Genomic DNA, 13,981 nt, shown 5'->3' on the forward strand with positions numbered 1-13,981 from the left:
GTTCAACTTCAATGGCTTGGCCATGATATCTACAAGCTGATCATTTGTTCCACATAACTTCATATCATCAACTCCATCCTTACTTCTTCCATAAAAATTGGGTTCTTGGCAAGCTTAATGGTAGAAGAATCATCACAAAACATTGTAACACAATCAGATTGAGTACCTTTAACTTGTTTTAGGACGTGTTTCATCCAAATACATTGACAAACACAAGATACAATAACTACGTATTCGACTTCAATTGTAGAAAGAGTAACTATTATTTTCCTCTTTGATGCCCATTCAACAACTCCACCACTTAACATAAATACATAGTATGAGGTACACTTCCGGTCATCTATATCACTAGTAAAATAGATGTCTGCATAAGCTACTAACTCGTCCTTGCATCATTTTTCGTAGAAGATGTCGAGATCAATTGTTGACTTGATGTACCTTAAGATTCTTTTGGTTGCAAGCATGTGTACTTCCTTTGGATTAGACATGAACCGACTAATAAGACACAGGCAATGCATTAAGTACGGCCTGATTACTGTCATATACATCAAACTCCCCACCATTTGCTCGAAAGAGTTCCATCATCTTGCTTTCCTTCCTCTTCTTTTGACAACTTAATACTTCCAGGGACTATGGGACTTTTTACTTTATTACAGTTTTCCATGTCGAATCTCTCGAGAACTTTTCCTGCATACTTCTTTTGGCTTATGTGTATTCCTCTCGCATTTTAACACACTTCAACAACCATAAAGTACTTCATTTCGCCTAGATCAATCATCTCAAATTCTCTTTTCATAGAATTTTTGAAACATTCCATCATGATCAGACCATTACTAGTAAAAATAAGATCATTAACATAAAGACTTATAATCCATATTTTCTTTTCCTCCTTTTTGATGAACAAAGTGTGTTCATAGCAGCTCCTTTCGAAACCTTCATTGACAAAGTAGCTTTTGATCCTAATGAACCATGCTCTCGCAGCCTGCTTCAACCCATAAAGTGTCATTTTCAGCTTGTAAACTTTTCTCTCCTCCCCTTTTACTTCACATCCATGTGGTTGTGATACATATACATTCTCATGCAACTGTTCGTGCAAAAATTCACTTTCGACATCCAATTGATACAGTTTCCAGCCATTTCTTGCTGCTAGAGCTATCATCATTCACATGGTATCCCATCTAGAAACTGGGACAAAAACCTCATTGTAGTCTACACCTTTCTCCTGTGCATAACCCTTGGCTACCAAGGGAGATTTGCACTTGCTAACTTCACCGTTTTCATTTTAACTTTGTTCTACATACCCACTTTACACCTGTTATTTTTTCTTCTAAGGGAGCTTGAACTAACTCCCAGGTTTGGTTCTTTATTATTGCTACAATTTCCATGTCCATGACATGTCTCCAGTTTTTTGTCTTCACTTCTTCTTCATAATAAATTGGATCATCAGTAGACATAAACATAAGAAAATTTTGTACCTCATCTTCTAATAATTCTCCTTCACTTGCATAGTCATGAAGGTAGGTTGGAATTCTTCGTACTCTATCATCTAAAGTTGGTGGAGTTGTTGCTTCATTTGAATAAGAATTAACAACTTTAAAGTTTTCTTCTTATGCTTCACTTGTGGTATTTTCATCTTTATGCTCATCTAATTCATCATGTGCTTCCTCATAGGCTTCATCCCAGTTCAGTACATCACTATTTGATTCGGCATCTCTCCTCCCCAATTCCAGTAGCCAGCTTCTTCAACGTTACTTCTCGGTAGATTGTTACTTTCATTGTTAAAGGTTTTCTTATTTTATACCCTTTTGACTTCTCACTATATCCAATGAAAACCTGCTTCTGGCTTCTAGCATAAAGTTTGAGTATTCTAGCATATGGTACATGAACATTCCCCACACATCCAAACACTTTAAAATGTTCGACACTGGGCTTAAAACCACTCAAACACTCTTTTGGCGTCTTGTCTTTTACAACATATGTGGAACTTTTGTTTAGCACATGATAAGCCCATTTTACGACTTCTGACCAAAACATTTTGGGCAACCTTTTCTCTTCCAATATGCAACATGCCATATTCATAATTGTGCGGTTCTTGCACTCTGCAACTCTGTTTTGTTGCGGTGTATAAGTTGTTGTCAACTGTTGCTTAGTTCCTTGAGCTTTACCGAAGTTTGAAAATTCATTTGACTTGAATTCTCCTCCTCTATCTGTTCTTAAACAACAGAATACCAAACTATTCTCCTTCTTTGCCATAATTTTAAATTCTTTGAAAGTAGTAAAAGCTTCACTTTACTCATTTAAAAAGTAAACCCAAAGTTTTCGACTGAAATCATTAATGAATGTCAGTATGTACTTTTTGTTTCCATGTGATTCAGGAGAGATTGGATCACATATATCCGAGTGAATAAGTTGCAGTTATTGTTTGGCTCTCTAGATGCTTTTCTTAGAGTTATTCTCGATGCTGTTTTCCCACCATGCAACTCTTACAAAAAAATTACGAAGCATTCAATTTTGGAATCCCTCGAACAAAATTCTTGTTATGCAGCAACACAAGATTCTTATAGCTCAAGTGACCAAACCTTTTATGCCATATTTCACCAAGGTCATCAACGTTTGCAATGAAGCATGTGGGCGTTGATATAAGAATGTTTGTTATCACAAGAAACATTTTGTTGGTGGTCATCAAGCTTTACCTTATGCATCCCCTACTCGGATGATATAACTTGCAAACTTCATGCTTAATTACAATTGTGATGCCTCGATCTTGGAGCGGCCCAATACTCAGTAAGTTATTGCATAGTTCAAGAATAAAAAATACTTCACTTACAATTTGAGTGCTTTCTCCGAACTTCAATATGATGTTTCCCTTTCCCATTACTTCCAGCTTTGATTTATTTCCAAGCTTGATTGAGTACTTGAAGCTTTCATGTAGTTGTATGAACCATTCCTTATTTTTGGACATATGATTTGAGCATCCGGGATCAAGAAACCATACTCTTTTTTTCTTGTTTCGATGAGAATCCACCTGTGCCATCATCAACATCTCTTCCTCTTCGTTAAACTCAACATAATTCGCTCTTTTCTCCCAGGTTGGAGACTCATACTGATAGTGTCCCAAATTATGACACATGTAGCATTCCACCGCAACCCTACTCGCAAATTGCCCGCCTCGACCTCTTCCTCGATCTCTTATTATGCCTTTGCCTATGCTTCTTTCATAACGCTCCTCGTGTGTCACCTTCAGTGCCTGTTCCTCCTCATTTGAACCCTTCATTCTTTGCTCATGGATAAGAAGACTGCTTTGGAGTTCATAAACGGTTAGAGTTTCCACATTGTTAGTCTCCTCAATGGAACACACAACGTAGTTGAATTTTGGCACAAGAGACCTCATACTTTTTTTCAGTAATATTGTTTTCTTTCACTATCTCTCCACAGGCTTTCATCTGCTTTTCTATGGAGAGAGCTCGTACAAAGTATGCATTGACAAATTCTCCATTTTTCATCTTCAATATCTCAAACTCAGTCTACAAAGTTTGAAGTTAAGCTCTCTTCACTCTAGTTGAACCTTTGACCTTTTGCTTCATTGAGTCCCATATATGCTTTTAGGCGTCATCATTTAGTATTGTCTCCATAATTTCTCGAACAATGACTTGATAGAGATAATTCTTCACCTTTTTGTCCTTCAGCTGCTGCTCTGCAACTGTTTTTGCCTCCTCATTAGTTGGCTCCCGATTTTGTGGACCAACAACCACTCCATCCTCGACCAAGTTCCACGTTTCTTTAGATCGGAGGAAGTTCTCCATTAGCTTCACCCAATGATCATAAAAGCCATCAAATTTGAAAATTAATTGTTGCATAAATAGCCTTGTGAAATTGCTATTTTTCAGCTACTATGCTAAAGAATAGGTCTTAACCTAGATACTCCTTTTGACTAGAAGTTTTATTAAAGGTCTAAAAACAAATACTAATTTAAAAGAAATATTAATATTTTAACATTATTATCGAGTCGAACCGAGTTAAGACGAATTTCGCTCAACTCGACTTATTTCCAATCTTAAAGAATTAAAAAAGAAAAAGAAAAATGAATTGTGATCTCTATGTTACTTTTAGCTGCTATTTTAATTCTAAATATTAAATCATTTTAATCTATTTAATAAAAATTCATGATAACTAATTGACTTGAAAATCTTTTAATTTTATAATCTTAATTAACACTTATTTTATTTGTCGTATAACTTGACTTCTATGCTATTGCTAATTAAAAAAAATGACAAACAGCGTAGTGAATATTCCAACCATGCACTGGAAAATAAATTTGGAAATATTTCTTGATTTTTAAATAAAAACAACAATTTAATGAAAAAATTATTACAAATTTAGAAAATTATCTAATTAAAGCTTATTCAACATGTTATTAATGAGCTAATATATAAATAAATTGATAAAAGAGCGCTATTTAATTTTTTTTGTCTTGTAAGTATTGAAAAAAAAGATTTGGTAAAAATATTTTAATCTGGTATATTACACTTTGTGAAAAAGATAGTTACTGGTCGGGTTTCTAATATATATATATATATATATATATATATATATATATATATATATATATATATATATATATATATATATATATATATATATATATATATATATATATATATATATATATATATATATATATATATATATATATATTCTTAGTTTAAAATTACAAACGCATTCATCTAACCTTTTTCTTTTTCCTTTTGTTTTTGTAAATCGGTCATGTAAAGTAAAAGAAAAATAGTGACATTTTCAAAGCGTTACACTCTTTGTAGTGCCATATTGTTCTTGTTGTATTTTCAGCTAATGAAAAGGTGTTTTCAATTTAGGGTGTTGCTACTTAGACTTTTCCATTTTTAGTTGGCAATGCTTCATCCTCTAACACTAACACCCCTCTCTATCACCCGCCATATCCTCAACAAGCTCAAATGTTTGCACCACTATGTATTCATAACCCTATGTTGTAACCTCATTCGTTTTGATGGATCAATGATTCACCTTAACTTCAACAATATGGTCTTTTCTGGTTGAGTTTGTTCCAAAAACTTTGTTGTTTAATGCTTATCTTGTCAGTTTTCTTTTAGGTTTCTTTTCATGGTGCTTAGTTGCTTGACTAGTTGCTACAATATTAAGCATTGCATCTCAACATTTTGTTTAATGAAGAAAATAGTAGGGAAATTTTTTATTGAACGTATTTTCTATGGTATACTGATCAGAATCAGGTCTACCCTGTTAATGAAACTTATATTTAATGAATTGATCAGAAAGTATAGCAGATTGCAACAGTATAATACTAAAAATTTGAGAAAATTTACTAAGGTCTACAAATGTCAACTTTTCACTAATGTTGTGTACATGAAACTTGTTTTGAATCAAATCACCTCCACTTTTAAGATCGGGGGCCGAGTTTGGGGCACCCATGGGCAAGAGGCAGATCCACGTTTTTCCAATTTCTGAAAGTTTTTGGTACCATCTTATCAACATATAGTGTTCCATCCAAGTGATCACACTCATGCTGTAAAATCCTAGCCTGCCATCCTGAAGCCTTTATTTTGATTGGCTCGCCATGACGATCAAAACCTGCAACCTCAACATCAAGATAACGCTCTACCAAAGCTTGATATCGATCAACACTGCAAAATGGAATTTCCGATGATGTTAATGGAACTTGTATATAAGTAGTTATCCACACATTATTACCATATAAACCACAAAATTATGGAGTAACCAGAATTACCATTTTTTTAAAATCATGACAATGCTAAAATCAATATTACATACACCGATAATAGTTCCAACAGATTCAGTCAAACCCAATCAGGCTGGAGGAAAACCTCACAAATGTAGCATATTTACAATAAGAGGACTAGATAATGATAATAAGAGATTCAACTGTTTTGTTACACATGATGCATGCCTACATATGGAGAATTGAACTCATGTCAGTACACACTATACTTCTTAGAATAACGCTACAAAACCAGATTATAAAACTAAGACGTACATAGGTTTGAGTAAATTGAAATTAAGCACAGTCTACTTGATTATACTCCAGTGACCCGATGTTATGCAAAATCCATGCAAATTCAAGCAACCAAATTTTGATATAAATATCTGCACTTGTGTTTTGCATTGGTTACATGGTTGCCAACTGAGATGTATCAGCAGTTGAGAAATCCTTATGAGTGAAAGAGAGTAAGAACTTAGCTACTTTTTAGACTTTAGGAAAACAGTAACTTAAATCACATCAATTCTGTAGCATTTGATCATATAGAATCACATACACATGCATAAACATGTTAAAAGAAATCATTTGATGATTTGGTAGAGTTTTTGCTTCAAAATGGATTCATTAAAATTTTCCTTGTTATGCTACTAAAATAATTTATAAAAACAAGGATAGGAACCTGATCTCAAGAAATTTCAAGTCATCACTAAAGAAAGAGCAACAGTATACTATCAAGAATTTAGACAGGCATTTTAGATATTCAGTTAAGATCAATTTGTTAATTCCAGATAGTGTCACGTAACATCGACTCCCTAAAATGCTATAGAGCCATAGCGGAATAGCCTCTATCGCAAAGACTAGAAACCAGTGTGCAAAGTAAGCATAAATATTCAAAAATAGAAAAATACACAATTACAGAGACACTCATACTTAGTAATTAAAGAACCTAAAGTACAAAATAATAAAACTTAAACAAAGAAAAAAAAATGGAACTAAAAGAAGGAAGAAGAAAATAACAAAATGATGAGCATAATTTTACACTTAAAAGGGTCCAAATTGGTATTTATACCCTAAAAAAAGATAAGAGTTTGAAAATAAGGTTAGCGGTTTAAGGTCGTAATAGCGGAGTCTGCTATCGCTGATGGCAACTCACGGACCAAAAGCGCCGTGCCGAACCCTACCACCGCTAAGTTAGTCCGCTATAGTGCCACTATAGTGCGCCAATATTCACAACATAGACTAAGATATGCACAATTCCAAAATATAAGCACGAACAAATGGCTTGTCAGTTTTAAAATTGTAAATAGTGCAATAAAAAAATATAAAAGTTGGCACACCTCAAGCAGCCTTCAAAAAAGAAGGCAGTCTTGTTGGTCTTGTTCTTTAGCTTGGGATTGAGAACCACCTGCCTCATTCAAGAGAACTACTAAATGAATGTGAATTATTCAGGTAACAATAATCTCATGAACAAAACAAAACTACAAAAATATCATACATACCAAAAGATCAAAAGGCCTTCTATCTTGTGATTTGGTCTCCTCCTCGGTGTTGTAACTAATATATTCTTCTTTATCTTCCAACACAATTATCTGCACACATAAAAAACACAAGAACAAACATGTTTATAGTCCAACAACAACCTATCTCGCACATAAACTTCAAATTGAAAGGTGTGTCTGGTGTCCGACATGACACATACATTACATTGTAGCATGTAAGGTGTTTGTGTTAATGCTTCACTCACAACAACAACAAAAGATATGAACACAATTTGAGAGGAGCATTGATTCATACCCTTAAGGGGATACCAATTTGTGGGGCAGCAAGACCAACTCCAGGGGCTTTTCTCATGACATGAATCATGTCATCGATTATATTCTGAATCTTCTCTGATTTAATCTCATTTGGATCAACCTGGCGTGCAGGCTCGTGAAGAACTGGTTCTCCGGCTTTTACAATGTGGGGCAATTTGGTCACTGTTTTGTTCCATCCTAGTAATGTTGTTTTTGAAGAAGGTGATGATGATGAACTAAACCTCAAACATTTGGTACTCAATGGTGAAATTTCGGTGTTACAGCTGGAAGATGAGGATGTAATGACGGCGTTTGAGAGCACCGGCAGCGAAACGACGCGCAACCGCAACACCACCTGCCGCGCCGCTGCCATGTTAAACTATGAACGGAGCCAAATGTTGAGTGAAATAATAAAGAGTAAATCACATTTTCATTTTAAGACCCATTTTTCCGTAAATTTTTTTTATCTAAATAATCTATTTTTTAAAATAAATATTCAAAATAACTTATTTTTTTACTTATTTTTCAAATTAATCCATTTTTAAATAAAAAAAAATTTCAAAATAAAGGGGACGCTAATCCAATCGATGTCTGTGTACAACACATAAGAGAACACGCAAATCAAATTGACGATAGTGTACAAATATAAGACATGTTTGTACACTGTCGCCAATTGGATTGACGACTCATTTGTTTTGAGAATTTTTTTGTTTGAAAGTGGATTAATTTGAGAAATAAATAAAAAAATGAGTTATTTTGAATATTTATTTTAAAAAATAGGTTATTTAGATAAATTTTTCTCAAATGTTCACTTTCTCTTAAAACTTTGAATTGATTGAGGACATGTTTCTCTCATGTATTTTTATAAATGTTTTAAAAATATAAAAAGTTTATTTAAATTTAAATTTTATAAATTAAAAAACTAATTTTGAAATTTTATTATATAATTATATATGAGAAAATGGATAATGCATTGACGGTATAAATTTATTTTACACCGTCAATCAATGACAATCACACATTCCACCAACTCAAACCGAAAACTTTAAACTACTTATATGAAATGGAAAATTAATATATTTTTATTGATTGACTGTGTAAGTTAGAGTATCGCCGTTAAACTCATTACATATTATTTACAATTTCTTTCAAAAATGAGTATCTTAAAAATGATTTATATAAAAAATTATTTAAAATAGTTTTAAATTTAAATAATTTTTTAAAATTTTGATATTAAAAAAAATTATAATTATTTATAAATCATTTTTTTTTGTTTTGAAATTAAAAAAAAATTCTTTTTTTAACAAAAATATTTAATATTATAAAAATCATTTTTAAAAAATTAATATAAACGAAAATTGGTATGATAAGAAGTAGATACAAATTTTGTTTTTGTGTATTATTTAAAATTGGATAAAGCATAATAATAATAATAATAATAATAATAATAATAATAATAATAATAATAATAATAATCATAATAATAATAATAATAATAATAATAATAATAATAATAATAATAGATTTTATTCTCTTTAAATATTGTTATAATACTTTTAATTTACAAAATAAGCACTCTTGGTTCAAATAAAGTTCTAGTTAGTAATGGTCATAACTTGGTCGTCAAGTCAATAGGTTTCCCAAAGTTTAGATCCAAATTTATGTTCAATGCTAAATCTACACAACTTACTTCATGTCCATAGCATTATTAAAATCTAATTTTCATGTCTAAATTTTTCAAGGATATTAATGTGTATTTTGAATTTCCTAATGACAAATGCTATGTCAAATCATTGGCATGTTACCTGATGCTCTTTAAAGGGTTCCTTCATGACCATATATTATATTGCTTTAACAATCTAGATTTAGAAACTTCGAGAGAATTCACTGGCAACAAGTCTCAAAATGTGAGTCCTGTTGTAAACGATACTATTATTGTTCAAAGTTATGATAATGAAGGTCCGAGTACCAAAAACATGTCCATTTGGAATTCCATAATAGATCATTAAAATCCTAGAGCTATTCACAGAATTCTTAACTTAAGTAATAATATACATTTGAGCAATAAAATTTTTGCTGAAATTTTTAATTTCTGTTGTCTTGGAAAATCATATAAAATCCATGCCCTATTGTCTGAAACTAGGTATTCTTATCCTTATGAATTAATTCATAATGACTTATAGGGACCATCAAAATTACTTGATTACTAGTCCATTAAAGTTTTTGATTGTGCTTGCTTCCCACTCTTAAGGCCTTAAAATCATCATAAACCACAATTAAAAAGTTCTCAATATGTCATCTTGAGAGTATCTCTTACATACAATGAATATAAATATCTTAACAAAGAAGGAAGAATCTCAATTTCAAAGGATGCAGTGTTTAATGAAACCAAGTTTCCTTATCCTGACATATATCCCTCATCACACAAAATTGAGTAAGCCAATTCATCAAAATTTCAAATCATACCTACTCTACTTCTAAAAGTTTGTAGTCCAACACAATCTACAGGGTATACTCAAACCATGTCTCATATCAACATAAATTCTAACATAATTTCCCGGTAGATAATTACACAAACCGAGCCTCTTGATCGAATCCAACCTTAACTACCATCAAACATTCTATATTACCCTCAACCTACCACATGCACACCTACTCATGATTTCGGTCATAATCACACCCCTAATCCATCTTGCTCTACAAATAGCCTAACCATCAAGTTACCTCAAGAAAATGACAACAAATCTTATTTTTCTCAACATAACACATTAAGCGATGAGTCATAATCTCCCTCCTTTCATAGTTAACCTTTAAAAACCTCTCTTATTATCAATAATCATCATATGTGTACATGAGCTAAAACGGGTAAGTCTAAACCAAAGGCCTTCGTATTACACTCATAACCTAGCATAACAAACCATGATTTGGCTCATCTTCAATGGATTGCAACTACGAAAGATGAGTACATTTTTCTCATAAAGAATGGAACTTGGACTCTAACAAATCTTTATCATCACAGGATATTCATAAATTAAAATTGGATTTTTCATAATAAAATAGAATCCATATGGAATCATAAAACAAATACAAGGTAATACTTATAGATAACGGTTTCAACAACAATAAATTTTATAGTTTCATGAAACTTTCCTACTTGTGGTAAAACCTACCACTATTAGAGCCATTGTGTCTCTAACATTGGCATACAAGTGAGAAATTCAACAGATACACACAAATAATGTCTTTATCAATGGTGAACTTCAATAAAAAGTTTATTTGCAATAACCAATGTTGGTCCTTTTGGGATTGGTTGTATTATGCAAAACAACTTGGAGTTTGCTCAAACTGGTTCTGGTGCATAAGGGATACATGTTGAACACGATGTTCCAACATGTGTGTTGCAATATCTGGTCTTTGGCAACATACAGATGGTATTACACTTTGTTTTCGATCCAATATACTCTCTCCAATAGAAGATCTACAAGTCATGAAGAATAGTGTATTTTGATGTTCTGGTGTAACACGTGGAACATGACGTTCCAGCATGTGTTGTGCAACATATGACCTTGTTCGACAACTTTTGATGAATGTTATTTGGTGCGATTTTTCTGATTGCATTTCAATCACATTTGTTGTAATTTATTAGTAATGCTTGTTTGATTTGTTTGATAGCTAGAGATGTTCAAATCAGATTTACATGGAGATTTAAATTTGAATTTGAAATATAACAAATCATATCTTATTGTTGGAGACATTTGTGGAGAAGATCATATCTAACAGAATAATCTATTTTCTAGACTAAATCAAATCAGATATCCAAGGAGAAAAAACGCAGAAGATATTGCTATATAAAGAGACTCAATTCTCATGTTTTGTTAAGAGTTTTGGCGCGTAAGAACTAGGTTCTTTGTGTTAGGGTTTTAGTCTTTGTTACTTGTATTCCATACTAATTTCATAACTGAATTAGTGTAGAATCTTTGTTGTACACGATTGTGTTTCTGTAACTTGGCATAATTAGTATGTCTTAGTTGGATTATAAATTCAACAATTAATAAACTTGTTATTGAGGTTGATCACTAGAGTTTAATGATAAAAGAGAGTGAGTGGACTCTCATATATAGGGACATACCTAAATAGAAATCACTAGGATTATGGAGAGTCATAAAACTTCATAAGGGTTGAAGGTTCTTCTAAGACTAATTGTTTTAATTCAAAGTAGTGAATTTACTTTCTTGGGTAGAGTGCCCCACTGACGTATGTGTGGTTTCACCGAACTGGGTTACCAATATCTTGTGTTATTTTAGAGCTTTCTGCATTTTTTATTATTATTGAAGTATCATTGTTTTCAATTTGTTTTAAACTAGTTGGATAATTTATCTTAACATCTGGTCCAACATCTGTCCCATGAGGAACAAATTTTTCAGCAATCTGGTTTTGTCAATTATAAATCAACTATTATGTGCATGTTAAAGAAGGCCATCTATGACCTAAAGAAAGCTCCAATAACTTGGTATGATAAGCTTCATCAAGTTATACTTTAGTTTTACTTCTCATCTAGAATTTTTGATAATTACCTCTTTGTGCAGAAACATCAAGATATCTCAATATATGCATTGGTTTATGTTTATGATATCCTGCTAATTGGAACTTCCTCCAAAGTTGTCCATGATCTTATCACTAAGGTATATTGATTTATACCCTTAAAAGGATATCAATTTATAGGGCATCCAAACCAATTCTAGGGGATTTTCTCATGACATGAATCATGTCATCAATTATATTCTGAATCTTCTCTGGTTTAATCTCAGTTGGACCAACCTCACGTGCAAGAACATGTAAAACTTGTTCTCCGACTTTTGGGAAATTTGTTCACTATTTCGTTATACCATATTGATGTTTTTTAAGATGATTGATGACTTCTCAACAAGTGTATCAATAATGTCGAAGTAATAAAAAGATCGAGTCCACATGGACTGCCTTCAAGCAAGACAAAATATGTGCAATATATAAAAACTAGTAAAAAAGAGGGGGGGGGGGTCGAGTTTTAGTGCGTAAAGTAAATAAACGAGTAAACAGATTAACAAAAGTGGTCAGGTTGTGTTTTAGAATCCCCTATTCCTCTATTGTTAATGTTTGATGCCTTGTAGGAATGATCTTATCACTATAACACCATAGCAAATTACAAAACCGTTATAGTCGATCCCTCACGAAATAACTCACTAACCACTACTTAGAGCTTTTTATCCATAGTCCACCAACGTAAGCAGGATTAAGCGATGTATATAACATTAATTCTCTATGCCACTACTCGGGGTCTCCTATTCCTATTCAACCAGCGTATGTACAACAATTGCCCTAGGTTCAACACATAGACTAATGCTCAGTATTCCCTATGTGCCAAAGATCATATTAAAAGAGTATCTCCATAAAAAGCATTAAGAACAATAAGCAATTGAATGTCATTATAGACCAAAAGGTTCATAAAAAGTCAAATTAACATAGAATCCAACAATATTGAAATATGTTCATCATAACACAACCTAACCTAGAGGAGCTTAGCTACTCATAATACAATTATCAATGCCATAATTAATAGATAAAGATAACATATGAAATCCCTTGAAGTGATGGCCTCCAATGACTTCAAATGCTCTAAAAATCTCCCTTTGTGTTCTCAAAATCGTGCTTCACTTTCTTCAAATTGTAATCCTTGTGAAAATGCAGAAAATCCCCTTTTGTTGGCTTCAGAATCGAGTAGAATGTGTCAGAAAAGCCCAGAAAAGTGCCTATCGAGCGCGGGATACAACTTTAAGGACCCTATCGTGTGTGTTATTCTGCGCGATGATGCATGTGATTATTTCCAAACCTACATCCTTTTTTGCTCCCTTTTTACTCAAATTTTCACTAAGTTCACAATTTTCACACTTAGTTATTTTTCCCTTATTCTTTGGTCATTCTTCTTCATTTTGGCTTATCTTTCACTTGTTTTGTTCCGATTCTTCGACTATGCATTTCAAGTAACTCACCTGCAACTACACATTTCAATAGAAAATAAGTCGCACAATAACAATCGAACACCACCAAATTAAATAGTTCTTTTACCTGACCGTTATTCTAGCTTTCAACTTCTATCCGGAGAATTCAAAAAATGTCCTCAACATTGACGAGTACTCAACCTATCTCTCATCTCACTATAACCAACTCAATGGATTGGGTGATCTCTCAATCAACACGCAAAATCAGTTATACTTAGCTTGATCGCGTTCTAATAAAGTTCATAATAGAAATCACAATACACACATTATAGGTCTTTTCAGGTTATAACTTGACATATGTTTGGGTAAGATATTTTGAGGAAAGTATGTTTAAACCAATGGAGTTGGGTGCCTAGTTCTTCTTCTATCAGCATACCCCTTTG

General features: G+C 32.6%; 2 protein-coding genes across 2 annotated transcripts; both read right to left on the bottom strand.

Annotated features, from left to right (window-relative positions):
* Positions 1-2,494: 2,494 nt before the first annotated feature.
* Positions 2,495-3,803, bottom strand: LOC127082628 (uncharacterized). Its single transcript, XM_051022857.1, has 4 exons — positions 3,672-3,803; positions 3,394-3,524; positions 2,694-3,296; positions 2,495-2,579 (listed from the first exon to the last, which is right to left on the bottom strand). Exons 1-4 carry the CDS (start codon positions 3,801-3,803, stop codon positions 2,495-2,497), a joined length of 951 nt encoding a protein of 316 aa, XP_050878814.1.
* A 1,507-nt stretch (positions 3,804-5,310) lies between these two features.
* LOC127087558 (peptide deformylase 1A, chloroplastic/mitochondrial) lies at positions 5,311-8,007 on the bottom strand. The gene is made up of 4 exons (XM_051028458.1): positions 7,565-8,007; positions 7,270-7,359; positions 7,108-7,175; positions 5,311-5,675 (listed from the first exon to the last, which is right to left on the bottom strand). Exons 1-4 carry the CDS (start codon positions 7,934-7,936, stop codon positions 5,432-5,434), a joined length of 774 nt encoding a protein of 257 aa, XP_050884415.1. The 5' UTR covers positions 7,937-8,007; the 3' UTR covers positions 5,311-5,431.
* Positions 8,008-13,981: the final 5,974 nt, after the last annotated feature.

This window comes from Lathyrus oleraceus, chromosome 5, assembly GCF_024323335.1.
Source record: "Lathyrus oleraceus cultivar Zhongwan6 chromosome 5, CAAS_Psat_ZW6_1.0, whole genome shotgun sequence".
NCBI classification, from domain to species: domain Eukaryota; kingdom Viridiplantae; phylum Streptophyta; class Magnoliopsida; order Fabales; family Fabaceae; genus Lathyrus; species Lathyrus oleraceus.